General features: G+C 40.9%; 1 protein-coding gene across 1 annotated transcript; it reads right to left on the bottom strand.

Moving 5' to 3' along the window:
- Positions 1–931: 931 nt before the first annotated feature.
- On the bottom strand, positions 932–16,158 carry golga7bb (golgin A7 family, member Bb). The gene is made up of 5 exons (XM_085369268.1): positions 16,101–16,158; positions 8,840–8,965; positions 7,878–8,030; positions 3,032–3,133; positions 932–1,015 (listed from the first exon to the last, which is right to left on the bottom strand). The coding sequence occupies exons 1-5, from the start codon at positions 16,110–16,112 to the stop codon at positions 932–934; spliced, it is 477 nt and encodes a 158-aa protein (XP_085225394.1). The 5' UTR covers positions 16,113–16,158.
- Positions 16,159–16,395: the final 237 nt, after the last annotated feature.

Below are 16,395 nucleotides of genomic sequence, written 5' to 3'. Positions count from 1 at the left end.
GCTGATATGTGTTTTTTCGAGTGCAGTAAATGACATGGCTGTGTGCATTTCTATGTGCAAGTATGTGAATATGCAGGAAGCGAGAGAAAGAAAGTGAGAAACAGAGTGTGTTTGAGCGTGACCTACAGCTGTGATGTGGATCACTTGTATCCACTGTCGTGAATGAGAAGAATAAATAATTTAAGGTGCTCTCTGTTAGCCTTTTGATATTGAAGACAAGTGTATGTGAACGGAGCAGAGAACCAAGCAGTCCCACAGCTGGCCTAATTTGCCAGGATTCAAAGCAGCTTGACCTAAACCACCTGAGATGAATGCAGTCATTTAGCAAGAACAGACAGCTACGAGTCTCCCAGTAAGGTGGCCGTTTCCTTCCTTTCAGATTTCAGAGATGTTGCATAAAACCTAAGATTGCAATGTCAGTGCGTAAACAGACAGGCAAAGTGACCTCTCCTTGAAAAAGTCCCGCACTGAAATTTAGTCTAAGGAAGTGAAAGTCTGGAGAATCAGCTACAATGCAGAGATGGTGTGACTCATAGTAGCAGATGTGATGGAATGAGAGAAAATGTGAATGGAAAAAAATTAGAGCAAAAACAATCAATGAGTATTTTAGTTTGATAGCTCTTGGAGAGTGTAGGATATTTCTTCACAGAAACACTGGTTGCTGTGTCTAACGATTAGAGTATGTGTGGGTTCTGTTGCACTTGTGTTTATTCTGTTTTGTATCCAGGGTGTGTTTTTAAGCCAGCTCTTCTTCTGGAGGTGATACATTGTCGGCCCCAGCAGAGAGAGCATGAATGTTGTGAATCACCTCCTCGCCTTTTTCTTTCCACTCGTCCTAGAACCTGGTGCTCTCATGTTTCAGCATGCGGATGTTGGTAAGTGTGCCGCTGCCCCTGTGGTGGTATCCGTAAGCCTGGTGCTGCCCCTCCAGTCACCGAGCGCTGCTGCCCGACGACATGGTGCTGCTGGGACTGGAGCCGCCCGAGCCCCGGTCTTCAAACACGCTGATCTCAAGCTGAAAATTTGATGAATGTCAAGGATCACTGTGCGTTGTCAACAAATTCCATGAGAATTTAAAGCAATACAGTTTTAGAAACCTCAGTAAGGTATTTCAACTATTTGGGCAAGCCTAATCTGACCTTACTGTTCTTCAGTGTAACCAGTGGTTTGTTCTAAATCCTCTGTATTTCCATTCATGAAGGGTTCTCTTGTTTGCAGACTCCTCCAGGGTCTCCTTGACTTGATTATATGCAAAGAAATTGTTTTTCTTAATTGTGGAAAGAACTCTGCAATCTTATAATTTAGTAGCCTTCTGTGGCCTTCTCCTGTTACTGTGCTGGCCAGTGGATTCCTACTTTTAAAGAAGAAATTTAGCTTTCTCTCTTTTTCATCTAAATAAGAGCTTCCTTCTCTTGCATAAACTTGCAGCTCTTTGCACATCAGCGAGTTCCAGCGAATGGCTACCAAACGCAAGTTCAACACCAGATTTTTTATCTGCTTAGATTGTCATAAAATAACAAGGGAACATCTGGCTGTCGAACTGCTTGTCAGGAAATAGTGAAATTCCTTTTGAGCCACGGAGAATGGGAGACAATGTTTAAAAATTGCTTTTAATTCCTCAATGATTAAAAAATAATTTTGGATTAATGCTTTTTAGTTAAAGCAGAAACTCTGTTCCCTGATCACATCTCGTTGGTTTACTTAAAATCCACTGTGGTGGCGTAGCGACAAAAAGCGTGTCACTGTCCAGAAATGTATGAATCAAAGTTATCTGAACTCTCTGCTTACATTCATAAACCTTGGCAATGGTCTTACTGGACAGCGCTACTCTACTATCATCATATGTTGATTTTACTGTTAATAAAATGTTCACGAGGCTAAACTTAATTACTTGTGAAGGCTTCTACTATTCTATTGAAAAGGTCTGAGAGAGTCGAGCCTATGGGCTCTGCTCTTTAACGTAGTCAGTGGATTTTAATGGTGGCCTGTCTCTGGCACATGTCTATATTATGTTTACTTGTGTTTGTAGCTACATGAAGGTGAGGAAGCTGAGCCCCCAATAGGAGGACAGCTTCTGAACCATATGAACTCACATCAGAGTCTCTTGAAAAATTCCTTCTGCATCAAGGAAACCTGAGCTTATTAAAAAAACAACATAACAATAGTCTGCCATGAATTTCTTCCTTCTGGGTTTCTCCTTCCAGAATTCCTCTTGTCTGCGTCTCCCCCTTTGTTTGTTTATGTATTACTTTCTTTGTAGGCCTCTTCTTTTTTTATTGATAATAACTTTCTCTGTATGTCTCTGGTTTCTTTGCTTCCATTGTTTTCTCTCCTTTGAGACTGTCTGCTTCATTTATTAATATCACCTTTTAATTTCAACCATTCGTTCTCTGCATAACCACTCAGTTTTTTAAGAGTTGGTAATGGGTTGACCTGCAGCCCGTTTTTTTTCTTTGGGCCAGTGTGAGCCAGGACTGTGTGATGGTCTATTGGACACATTCACTCTCTCCATGTGTCTGTGCTGGTATCAGTCCAGCTGTCAATAGGAGATATAGTGCTGTCCACTCCTGAAAATGTAGCAATTCATCTATAAAAGAACAGCCACATGAAAACTTGGAAATCATTAAAAAGGCCTTGATATAAAACCTTACTTCCGATTGACCACATTAATATTATTTATTTTTTATTTTTTGCATATTTCCATATCAAAGCACAGAACTTTCTGTTTTTTTCAGAGCTTTTTTAAGATTTACTCACGATAAAAAATAGTTGGCCAGTGAACAGCTACTCTGCAGCAGCTGGACTTTAAGTGTCTTGTTCATGGGCATCCTGATGGTAATTTATGAAGAATTTTTTTTTCATCCATTTGCTGTATCAAATCCAGATGTTTCCACCAGTTTCAATAATTCTAACCAATGTCTTTCCACGCCATCTTTAAACTGTCTTATAAATGTTGAGCTGTCCTGTCTGGGCCTTTATCCACTATCTATTTGTTGCACAGAGATTACAGTAACATATGGGAGGAGGATACAACCCTCATTCCTCTCTCTATGGGGTCTGTGAGCAGCAGACCTCGAGGAGCGTAGATCTTCTCATTCTGCTCCTGGATGAAACCTGATATCTTCCTCAGCACCTGGAATAAAACAAGGGGGGCAGAGAGGTATTAGAACAAGTACCTCTGGAGGTAATCCAGATTTGATTAGAAATGTTGGAGGTAAGATGAAAACCCAAGCAGGACAATCAGGCTCCCATAAAAAAATAATAAGAGAGAACTGAGATTCAGTACCTGCCGACTACTTTTTCAGGATGCGTTCTGTGTTACACACAGTATCTAAAAGAGGTTAAATTGGCCCAAGTTACTTTAACCTCTGGAAAATATGAAAAATGAAAGAAACTAATTTGCAGTCCTTCTGCGCATACTTAGCATGCGGCATATGATACCAGCTCTGTCAAATCATTGCCCGGCTTTATTTTTCCTGCGCATTAAAATCCAAACTTAAAGTAATTCCATTATGCTCCAAGTATAGCAGCTATTTTTTCTGCATACTTCCAAGCCACTCTTGTCAAGCAGGGCTGCATGAATTGAATTACTAAAAATGATGAGTATGAGCTTTTCTCCTTTTGAACTTTTCCATTTGGAAGCTTGAGTTCCTAATTCAAAAGATGGCTCTCTTTAAGGCTAAATGTCATGCCTTGGTTAACTGTCAAGGCTCTAAAATATGAAGTGGACAGTTTATTTAGATTGCACTGGCAGTGGACGTTTTTCTCGGTTTTGCAAGTGAGCATTGCAGCAACTGTGCGAAAACCACAGAGCAGCAGTGGAGTGAATCTGTGCGGTTCAGGCCATGCTTTGGCACACAGATTCAAACAAGCATGTCTGTATACATTCTCTCATTCATTGCAACTGCACACAAACCGTTTTATCTGGAGATTTAAATAGTGTCTACGAAACCTAAGAACTGAATGTTGTTCCAGCGATGCTGCTGATAGCAACCAAATGTCTGCAGACTGATGGCCAGTAATGCCAAACAGGCAGCTATTAGCTAAAGTGGGTTTATTACAGTTTTTTCTGATTGCTTAAGCACATTTTTTGTAACTATTGGCTAATTTTGCAAAACTCTTCACACAAATAAGAAAACCTGTCACCCAATCATCAAAACATTGTAGTTCTCTTGCAAAAGCAAACACAGCTAGATTAACTCTTCACACCATCGTAAAAATGGTGTTTCCGTATCAAACAGTACACACAAGCCATCATCTACTAAGCACACAATGCGCCAACTGCACACCGATGGTATGAATACAAAACACATCTGGCGTTTGCCTTCCCTGTGCACAAGGTAGGCTATGTCAGTTTGAGCTCATACTTCTGTCATAGATCCATAAGCATGGAGGGATCCAAACTTCAAGTACTGGTGTTTATTCAAACACATCAAAACAAACACAAGTGTTTATTTCCAAGTATAGGATTATTTGCAATCGCCATAATGACTATATGGGTTACGTGGTCTGCAGTGAACATGCTTCCTCTGCCCCCTCCTCGTCTTCCTCTTGCTCCTCCTTGTCCTTGTCGTCCTCTTCATCCTACTTCTTCACCTCCACGTCCTCTTCCTCGGCCTCCTCTACTTCTCACTCTTTCTGCTCCCTCCATTGTACTCCGCACACACAGCTTACCTGTATTATAGTGCTTAGGCTGATTGCAAAGTGAACGAATTATCTAAGAAAGTTTTCACATGTGAAAGTGTGCCAGACAGTTGGCAAATTAGTGTTAATGATAGCCATACATGTGTATACTTTTGCTAGGAGTGTGTTGGAAATTTGGAAATTGAGTGTTGTGCAGTGAATTGTGCCTACAGTCTTGCAAAGTGTGTGTTACAAAATTGCAAACTGAGTGCAAAGCAGTTTTTGTGCTTTTAGTTTTGCAAACTCAGTGAGTGGTTTTGCTATAAGTCTGACTAGTTTTAGAAATTGTGCTACAGGATTCACAGTTAGTGTTTAGGCATTCGGTAAAAACTGTAAAACGGCTTATTCAGCCTTAGCTATGCCTCCATGGGAACAAATAATGCTGATGTACCACGGCTCGCCTAAACTCTGCCAGTGTCATGTCGGCCAGCGCTGTGTTCCTCTGTGCCTCATTTGCACCCACAGAGCTGCTGCCGCTACACATGTTAACCAATATGTACAACTCTATTAAAGAGAGCTTATTTAAATTCTTTATGATTTTCTAGAGATGCTGTACATTTCCTCAGGTCTGAGGAGGAGACAGGAGAAGCATTTGCTTGCTGTGACTTCTTCCAACTACTACCTGCCCTGTTTTAACAAGGGCATTGCACAGATTTTATAATATTTGGCAGGGTGCAGACTCTCTCATGTCCAGCGCCGCTGATTCATACATTTGCATTCCTAAGTACAGCTCTGCTGCGTAATGACTTCAAAGTTTCCGAGCTGCAGTAAGTGTGAAAATGGTTCTATTGAACATGACAAATTCACATCCTTTTTTGTGAGTTAGCTAAAGGTCATTGCAGCACACAGCCTAGAGTGATTAAAACAACACTAAGCAGTTCACTGAGCACTGTGCTCCTCTAGTATGTCAAAGGCCTCGTACAGCTGCAGGCCCAGCTGCTTATACAGTGACCCTTGTTAGTGGAGACTAAACAACAGAAGAAATATTTTTTGTCTCCCATTGGAAAAAGATACTTTTGCAATAAAATGTCTGGAAAACATTAGGACATTGCGTTTCTCAGTGAAAAGACATTGAACTGAAGCCATCGAAATTCAGCGGTTTTGCCCCGCTGTTCTTTAAATCAGTGAGATCCATGTGAAATAGCGCTGAGCACAAAGCAATCAATATTTGACTTATAAGATATCCACACATTTCTTAACGCAACACAAACCATTTCCTTTGCTACAAACTCCAAGAGAATCAAGCATCGCGGTAAAGTGGCAGAGAGACACACAGAGGAGCCCTGACTAATCAGTTTACTGTGGTTCAGGGAAAAGGCCAATCCTTTCACTTGCTAGCGAGCTCTCGGGGCAGCTCAATCCTCTTCGGTGTAACAATATGACAGTCAAGTATCCAAGCTGTGCCTGTGTTGTACTGGCATGTGTGTGTGACAGCCCTTCTGGGAAAAGCTTTGTGTTTGTGACAGCATACGCACAATCCCCTGCTTATGCTACCAAATGCAATATAAAGGATTTTATGCGTGTGTACACGTGTCCTTTAGAAACCCATACTGTATGTTCAGCTACATTCTTGTCAATAATACGAGAAGAAAAGTAGAAGATGGAGGGCACAAAGTGTGCGTGAGGGAAGTCTTGTGAATGTTTTTAAGCACATGTATCTGTTCTGACATGCTAGGAGCAATCAGTGTCCTTTGATGGTGTGAGATGTAAGCATCAAGGGACTCCAGTGAATCTGCACCCTGATCTGCGAGCGCTGTGTTGTGGGACTCGGACGCACATGAACATGCAGCATCAACTTGGGTGGGTACACTTTATCATCATCAGTCATAATGTTGTTCAGCCAAGATGGCTGAGTTAAGCAAGCAAATAAACAACTCTCCTGAGAAACTGATAGAATCTCAGGATCTTAATGGGGCAGCACCCAGCTGACAGGGAGATGAAAAGAGCCTCAGACTAGGCAATTTCTGCATGGCTTCAACTCAGCAATAAGTCCTTTTGTACTTCTTGGTCAAGCTCCTAGTACCTCTGTAGTCCTTTGATGAAGAAATGTTTACAAAATGCAACAAGACAAGGGAGATGACAGAGATCAGAACAGAGAGGAATGCTGAAAACTTCATGCAGCTCCAGTTCTATCTAAAACGGCGGCAGGTACACACAAAATCACAAGAGGATTAATCACGCTCGCTGTGTCTGCCTATGCGATTGTGTTATGTGTGCGTGTGTTCCTGTTCCATTTCAGTGACTAACAAGCAGCTACACGGCCATGCGGAGCTTTAACCACCTGCCCTTTGTCAAGATGGGCATCTTGGTTGCACTTTAGGTAAGCGTCAGCTGGCGTGCCATGCCTTATCCAGCGGCACACTTGTGTGGCCTTTAGAGTGAGTTTTAAACTCTGGTGGACAGACAGAGAGAGAGATTGCATCTCCTAGAACTGTGTGTTCTCTTCTTAAAGAGCCGGATGAGGCTTAATGTTTTTTTGAGTGGGAAAGAGTTGAATTCAATAGAAATTGACACATAGGGGAGAAAATAACACTTCTGTAAGTGGAGTTCATCACTGCGCATTAAAAGGTTCACCTTCATCTCACATTCTGAGATTCTGGGCTCTGTCCACTGAGGCATTTGTGTGCATCTTTTGCTGTTTTTTTTTCCAGGTTCCTCAGTCTCCTACCAAGGCATGTGGGATACGTGCAGCATGAATAATGTGCTATCACTTGTGAACTGGGTTTGGGTTTGCATGGCGTTTTCGCTATGCCTGTGCAATACCCAGAGAAGAGAGTGCAATACAGGTTGTCTTGTGCTGCAATTTAAAGACACATTCTAGTTCAAGATGTGGTTTCAGGTTTGAAAAGGGAGACAGTATAGAAGATGCTCACTGAACTCCATACAAAACATAAAAAAAGCTCATAAAGTGAGCCTGAGGAATAGATGGTGGCTGAATCGAAGTGTGCAGTAAACTGAAAGAATAGTTGTATTTACAGCAAAAGTCTGTTGTTTTACCTACAGCAGATCTTAAAGACGGTTAATGGAATAATAATTGTATTTTTATATTTAAAAGGCTAATTTTAACTCATTTTAAAGCTACAACCTCTATAAAAAGCAGCAAACTGAAACAAAAACATGACAAGTTAAAAAAAGTTGTAATTATACAGTATTTCCACCCAAAATGTAATATTTTGTGTACACAGACTTCTTACCTTTTCATATCGCGTTTCCATGCAGAGGAAGATGATATAAGCTGTTGCACAAGCCAGACATCCTTCCAGGTACGACTGACCTCCAATTTTTTCAGCCTCAGCATAATAAGAGTTAAGGGTCTTCACTGTCTCCTCAAGTAAAGTTCGTTCAATCTACTTATAAACAAAAACAAACAAGACCAACAGCGGTTGTAAGAATGGCACAAGTGAAATATGTTCTGTTAGCCTGCCAAATATGCTGCCTGTATTCTACTCAACCCAAAATACAATTTTTTCAAGGAATTAAAACAACAACAACTTTGATTACAGAATATGGAAAACCTGATGAACAATTACTTACAACTACGACAGCAATCTATTTTTTCCATCTGACAGAGAACATTTGCAGTAAATCGATGACAACTGATGTTTTCTTGCTCTGCTCTTTGTGTGGATTGTCTGCTTCATATGCAAATTGCTAGACAAATATGCAATAATACTCCTACATAACACCATTCACTAATTAAAGCAAGGTAAAGAAAGTAAAATTGCTCTTTAAATAAATAGCACATTCTCTCACACAGTCTTTAACTAAAGGCATCTACTTTTGCTTTAACTGTTCACACATGCATACATTCAGGAGATGTTAGATGGGGAGAAACATATATATTACTTATACAACAGACATTTGCATCCATTTGTGGATGATGCCCTTGTAATTATTATGCATAATGTGTGCATTTCAAATATTAGCTTTTTGCTTTTGAGGACCAGCATTACAGGAATTAGACGTTTCCTGGTTTAAGAAGCATCCCATATGCACAAGTGTTGTTTTAAGTGTATCTGCATCTATCTGTGAGTTTAGCTTAATAGACAAGTCTACAGTACGGGCCATCAATCTTTCTGTATCAGTCAAATTAGAGTTATATGAAGTGGGGGGTTATATTGCCTTTGTCTAGGTATTTGAGTTTGTTTGGACTCACCCTGTTGTCAAGCTCTGAGGGAAACTTGGCCTGGAATCGGCACACAGTTCCTTCACTGTAGTCTCTCTGTATAAACACCTTGGTGACCAGCGATGGACTGTGCCGGAGCTCCTGAAGGTTGTGGAACTAAGAAGATACAAAACAGAAGAAAAAAACAGAAAAATTAATTTTGTGGTCAAGAATACATTTCAATTCATGCAGCACTCCATGGCTATAATGATATATATATATATATATATATATATATATATATATATATATATATATATATATATATATATGTAGAGAGAGAGAGAGAGAGAGAGAGAGAAGAGAGAGAGAGAGCTATAACCCAGACTGGTTTGTTTGGAAAGGTTGCCAAGAAGAGGACTCCTCCCTCTAAAACGAACATGGCTGTGCAGCTTAGGTTTGCCAAATTGCATCTGAACGAACCACAAGACATCTGGAACAATGTCCTTTGGAGGTTAGATGACAGCAAAAGCACAAACAGCGTATCTGCACAAACATCTCATACCAACTGTAAAGCACGGTGGTGTAGGGTTGATGATTTGAGCTTGATTTGTAGCAACAGGATCGCCTCCTCTGTCCTCTGATCTCCTTGTTTACCAAAGCATTAGTTAAATGTGAGGCCATCTGTCTGATAGCTAAAGCTTGGCCCAAATTGGGTCGTGCAACAGAAAAGTAATCCCAAGCACAGCAGCAATGGCTGAAACAGAAACGAATCAAGATGTTGCAATGGTCCAGATGAAGTCCAGACCACAATCTGAATTAAATGCTGTAGTGGGACCTTATGAGAGCTGTGTATAAGTGAATACATGCAAACCTCAGTGAAATGAAGCAACACTGTGAGCCAGAATGCTTCTCCTATGATGTGAGAAACTGATAAGGTCACACAAAAGAAAAAGAAAAAGACAAAATACTTCAAGTTCTTGCTGCTAAAGGTGGCGTTACAAGCTGTTGAATCATGGAATGTTCTTAGTTTTTCACAGGACTGCAGAAATGAAAGTGTAAAAAGGCTTTTGCTGCACAATAAAATTTAAGTTTAAGTTTGAAACTCAAGAACTGATGCGATGTTAATGCACCAACATCTTTGACTTAAAGTAGCTGGCACTCTCATTGCTGTCTTCCAACATCAAAATTGATGTTGGAACATTAAAAGACTGGTCTTTACAGCACTTTGTTGGTGAACAGTGTGTTTTACACCCAGTCATTTACATTAAAAGCATACAGCAACAAGCAAGTGGGGCACTGTAAACTTATCCCCTGCTGATCTAAATTACTGTCCTCAAGAGGACGGTAATAAGGGATACGGTAAAAGTATGCAGGAAGAGGAGAAGGCAGGGAGAAGGAGAGAAAATAAGGTGGGAAATATGAGGTTGTGTTCACTTCAGACAGAACCTGAAATCATTTTATAAAAACACTATGGTTCACATGATAAGCTAAACATTTGTGCAGCTGTTAAGTTTTTTCTTTTTTTAAAGGCTTGGCCAGTTACAGCAGGGTCACTGTGACCTATATATTATCCAAGTACATGCTTGTACATGCAAGAGGCAGAGAAAGACTTTCCAAAAATTTGGGATACAGTGCATACGTCAATAGAGAATTCAATTTGCAGATCATTTCAACCTTGCAGTTATTTGTAAATAGTAGAAAGAGAACATATTTAATGAAACAGGGTTTTAAAAAGTCTAAAAAATTAACAAAAGTTTAAATGGAGGCCACAAAAGACTGAAAAGATATGTCATGCTAAAAATCTTTGCCAGAAATGAAAGGCAGCAGATGGAAATAGTTAGATTAGTTACAATTTAACAATAGCACTTTTTAGCATGAAACTGCAAGAAAGAATTCATGGATTTCATTATCTGTGGTCAGTAATGTGGTGAATTATAAATCAAGCAAAATGTCACAGACAATACTGAGTAGCTGGAACTACACCTAATTAAAACAGTCATTTTTAATTACATGCTGGTGTTGTAATTACGTGGCTCATGAACACGTCTTAGAACCATGTCAGTGCATCCACAAAGTCAAGTAAAAACACATGTAACCAAGAACAGGAAATATATGAACAATATCCAGGAAACACTACTGTCTTGCCTAAGCCTCTGATAATTTAAAATAAATGAAGGTGAATCCTCAGAGTTAAGAAGGAAAGGGCCCTCCAGCCTGTTATCAGTGCAGACTTCAAAAAGCCTCCCTTAATGATGGCATAGTGCATTAGTTCACATGGCCAGGATAACTTGCACATCTGTACACACTATGAATGCTAAATAATATATTGAGATTTTGGAGCAACAGATGCTGCCTTGTGGACATGTTCTGTCAGCAGGGAAAAAGCACATTCTACTGATATTATATCAGGATGTTTCCACGTCTGCAGTTTGGATCACTGGATCATAAAAAAATGACGAAGACAAACTGTTGAGGAGCTGAAATACATCAAGCAAGAGAGCTTATCTTATAGACCTTAGTATTTAAGTATAGTATTTACTGATAAATAATCAAGTTTAAATTACTTTAAAAACACTGCATCTTTTTGGCAGTAGCCAGACTTAGTACAGTGCCAGCCTTTCATCTCTATATATGGTGTATCACTCACGAGCAGGAATAGCATCCAAGCTGCTATTTTTGTCTGCTAACAGCCACAGTCATCCATCTCACAGCCAGAGCTTTTAATACACCCCCCTCCCCAAAACACACACACAGTTTTGGGGTTTTTTTTTGCTTTCCCTGTCTCTCGCCACCACGGAGCCCTCACTCTTTCTAGTGTTATCTTCAGGCTATCATGATGAACAACAAGTCCTTCTATTAATAGAAGCAATTTACAGTTTCAGCACAGAGCTGAGCATCATTTATCCAAGTCAGAATCAGCTGGCCACAAGAGAGACTCATTAACATCACGCAGGTCCGTCTTTTATGAACGTGTGCATGTGAATGTGATGCTATACATACATGCACTGCATGCATGTACATACGTTAGATGTCTTTTTAGAATTGAGGACAGTTGGCCCCGTCCTGACCAACAGACCTCTGCCTTACATGTCTGTACTACACATAACTTACACTAAAAGAAGAAAGGCGGGTGTCTCCCTCCCTGTGATTTGCCTAAACACGAGGCTTCACAGTATCCCAATCTTGCACTCCATGCAACTAAAGCCAATGAGATTAAAGCTGGAGAAACACTCTCAAATTCAGTCTCATAAGAGGCTACATATTTAACCTTTTAACCTGTCTTCTTGCCAAAGCTCCTTTAGACTGAGTGACATCAATAATCATAATTATGCCATCAAACTGGGAAATCAGACTAATAAAACATCTTTGTCAAACTCATTGCCATATTTCATGATATTTCATGACCTGCATTTACTAGACCAAGTCTGCTGGTGGAGATGAGTATCAGGGGTGATTTTTAATAAAAGGACAGAAGGGAGAGTGAGAGGGGAAATTTAAAAGATGGTAGTGAGATCTGCTTTTATGAATGGTTTCAATTGAGTATCAGTAACGAAATAACAAGAGGCAAAGCTGGAGGTGTCAGAGTTGAAAATGCTAAGATTTTCAGGGTGACCGTTAAGACAGGATTAGAAATGAGTATATCAGAAGAATGGTTCAGGCTGAGCAGTTTGGAGACAAGGTTAGAGAGGCAAGGACGAGATGGTAAATGGTAAATGGCCTGTATTTGTATAGCGCTTTTCTAGTCCATAGGACCCCAAAGCGCTTCACACTACATTCAGTCATTCACCCATTCACACACACATTCACACACTGGCGATGGCAAGCTACATTGTAGCCACAGCTGCCCTGGGGCGCACTGACAGAGGCGAGGCTGCCGGACACAGGCGCCACCAGGCCCTCTGACCACCACCAGTAGGCAACGGGTGAAGTGTCTTGCCCAAGGACACAACGACCGAGACTGTCCAAGCCGGGGCTCGAACCGGCAATCTTCCGATTACAAGGCGAACTCCCAACTCTTGAGCCACGATCGCCCACAAAAAAAATATATATATATACAGAGGAAAGACCACAGAGAAGATTCATGGATGCAGGGAAGGAGGGTTAGTGTGACAGAAGAGGATGCTAGGGGTAGGGTGAGATGAGGGCTGATGACTTACTCACATAAGCTACTGTGTTGACCCCTAAAGACAGCAGCCAAAAAAAAGTAAGAGTACCTGGACCAGTAGGACCCGGGTGGATGGGTCTGACTCGTTATCTATGACAGTTTTATACTCACTCGAGAGTTACTTCCAGTTGATGAAACAGCTATTTTTCATTTATGCTATCGAACATAAAAAAACTTTCTTAGTCTTCTGGTGGTGATATGAAATGCTGAAGTATCTCTGTATATTTATACCTTGAAGACAAACAGGTTTATCTTGGTAGACTGCTTGTGTTTCCTCTATGGGAGCCAAGGGTTCAAATCTGGTCTATTCCTGCATTTAAATATAGTGCAGAAGCAGACACCAATGTTAAAGTGTGATACTGATCACACAGGCCTCTGTTAAGAAGTTCTGCATGGTGCTACGCTGTCTGACTTCTAGTTCCACCCACCCATCTTTAACGTTATGTTTAATATTTTTTTGCCTGCACACTGATTAGATTTCAGAAAAACGTGCCTCACCAGGTAACAAGCGCATAGAAAGGTACTGCATCAAGTAAACAAGGATGAATAAAAACCACATAGATAATCTTTACTGCATGGCAATGACAGACATATCCTAAATTACTAAATAATAAACTGCTGTCCCCTTATACGCAGTTCATTACAATTTTATTGTGAATAATTTTCTTGAAGGACTTTCATACGATGAACAAAAAAAGAGCATTTTCATACCCTATGAGCATACTCTGCCAATTTGAGTAGACAAAAAAAAATGTAATCAAACGCAAAATGCATCAGTGAAATCTGTTGACTGAGAAAAATATAATTTTTCTCTGTCATATTCTTTCAGTCCTACATGCTGAATCAAACCCACACTTTAATTCCTGCAGTTTGCATCTGTAGATCTGTGAGCCTCATTGCTCTGACGTGTTTCCTAGTTAAGTCACTCCGACTCAGGGAGCACATACAGACGGCACGGGTGAGTGCTGCCAGTGGGCAGGCATTGCAAACGGTACACAGACGATTACAGCACAGTAAATGCACCCAGATTTAGAAACTTCATTCTTGTTTTCTGCAGCCTTTCAGCATGTTTTGTTACACTCAGCTCCCTTTTGAGCCCTTCATAATATAAGTGATTCTCTGCCATTGAGAGCAGAGTTTTTAATGCTTGCTGCCAAGCTGGGTTATCCAGAGGTCTATAAATCAATAATGTTTTGACAGTGTTGACAAAACTGTGAGACTGTCATGACATCTAGGTCGAAGAACAGTAACTGTTGGACCAAAGCTTATAGAAGAAATTATTTTCATGAAAAAGGACGACTTTTTTCTTTTCCTTTTCTCAGTGGGGAGCTAAGTCTGTGCAGGTCTCTGTGGGGATTTCAGTGCTTTTGCACATTATTTCTTAACAGTGTCATACTCAAGCTGGAGCAAACCTACAGTCTGCGAGGAAACTCTGGCAGTAGTGGACTTAATGGATCCAGAGAGTGTCCATCCATGCAGCATAAACAGTCTGCAGAATGAGCTGAGTGTTACTCAACACTTAATGCAGTCGTTTGCTGACTTGGCAAACAATAAATGTCATAGAATGAGTTCTAATATAATATGTGACAAGGAAGTAGAGACAGGCTGAGAGGCAGATGGATAGGAAGCAAACTGTGGTGCTCATCTCAGACTCAAATCACCGATGGTTACAAACTGCAGCAGCCTGTTCGCATTAAATATGGCATGGATAATTGATGGGCTTTGGACATTAAATCTGTCCTAGGTGCATACACTGCATGTGTTTGGGTGCGTGTGCATGTTGTGTTCCTGTGTAGGCATGTGTGTGCCTGTGTGTGTCTGTGTGTAATTGATGGGGCTTGGACAGGGATACTGGCAGACCACCAAAGGAAGTCAGGGACACTCTGCCAGGGTCTTGCAGGCTCCGAAAAAAATATATGCATCGATCTTGCCAAGCTTCTTATCCCCTGCACCTTTACCTGCAGAATCACTATTTAAGAATTATACCTTCACTCAGAAATAAGTTAGATGGTCATGTATGTACAGCCACACGCATGCAAACACACTGTTGTATGAATATAACCAAATGTGCTGTCTCCTGAGATCATGATTATGATAATGTCTTCACCAATATGGTGATGCAAACTGACGGAGAGGAAGACGTGCTGCTCAGCCTGATGGCTTTTAGGGTATTTTGGCAGGTACCTCTGTGACTGATTTTCTGAGTGTTATAGCATCACAACTGTGCTACATATAGTCACAAAACTGCAAGTATGTAGTTGGGTTGTGGATATGTTTAGTCTGATCCATGAGTACTGAGAAAATGACACTTTAATTTGTCCCACAGCACAGTGTGTCTGTTTAATGTATTTTTGACTTCCATGTATCTTTACATGATGTACAAACATATAATCATTGACACACAAGGCTGGGGTTTGATAATTCATCGCAGCTGGCTGGTTATCCAGCAGTTGTGCTCTGTGATACTAACCAATAACACTAACAGTTATGGGATCTCTGCATTTTCTTGAATAAATAATTTCCATGTTTTTTTGTGGGCGTGAAGGAAATCGGACAGTGGAGAGTTAAGTGTGTGGCAGGGATAAAGATTTATCGAGCTGATTTAAAAGTATGACCAAGGCAAAGACATGGTTAGGCTGTCCCTGTCCATGGTGCTGACTGCTCCATCATCATTACCACTGTCATCAGCCTCCTCCGCTTTGAGCCTACTGGAGCTGTCTGAGTGATACTGGTTTCTGTTTTTTATCAGGCAATGCCTGAGAAAGCAGTATCTGTGTTGGAAGGGGAAAGGAAAACAAACACTTGTTTATCAGACGATATTAGTCACAGCTTCTAAACACTGATTAAAGTAGAAGAAATTGAAGCCGGGGAAGGAAAAAAAATGTCCTGACGTAAGGATACTGTTACACGACTTCAAATTCACACAGCTCTCAAGATCCAGTCGGCTGATTTGATTGAAATAAAACAGCGTTCACCCGAACCACGATAAGACACAGAAATCGGAGGCACAATAGGTAAGACATTCAGTTACAAGACGGCAATTCTCAAGCTGGATTTCTTAGAAAAACAGCAAAGGGAGGTGCACAATACATCTTGGAGCTTTTTTCATAAAGCACTCACAGAAAATGTAAAGAATTTCCTTACCTCTGTCGCCATATTGCAGTGAGTGGGTTGCGGGATCTGTCCCGTGCTGAAAACGGCAACCGTTTGCGCGTGCTGTTTGGGACAACGCAACTACAGCCCGCCGGTAAGCGGTCGCCCGCGTGCACGTGTGTGTGCGTGACTGCGCGCGCTCCTGCTGGAGACTCCTGCGGGATGCGGTCACTGGTGGTTATGCTAATCTGAATTTCTGTTTATCCAGAATAATCTGCTTTCAGATTCAGTCACAGTTCAGAAAGCAAACGGAGGTTACTTTGAAGCATCAGCAGTTTATTTGGGT

Source organism: Diplotaxodon limnothrissa, linkage group LG13, assembly GCF_057381915.1.
Source record: "Diplotaxodon limnothrissa isolate DT_005_m linkage group LG13, D_limnothrissa_male_GT1.1, whole genome shotgun sequence".
Lineage (NCBI taxonomy): Eukaryota > Metazoa > Chordata > Actinopteri > Cichliformes > Cichlidae > Diplotaxodon > Diplotaxodon limnothrissa.
Note: the sequence above shows the minus strand (reverse complement) of the source record. Positions and strands in the feature narration are given on the sequence as shown.

Coding starts and splice junctions, on each gene's coding strand:
- golga7bb (XM_085369268.1), bottom strand. Junction 8,031..8,839: donor CCTCAGAGCTTGACAACAGG/GTGAGTCCAAAC, acceptor GTTTATAAGTAG/ATTGAACGAACTTTACTTGA. Junction 3,134..7,877: donor TGGAAACGCGATATGAAAAG/GTAAGAAGTCTG, acceptor GTTTTATTCCAG/GTGCTGAGGAAGATATCAGG.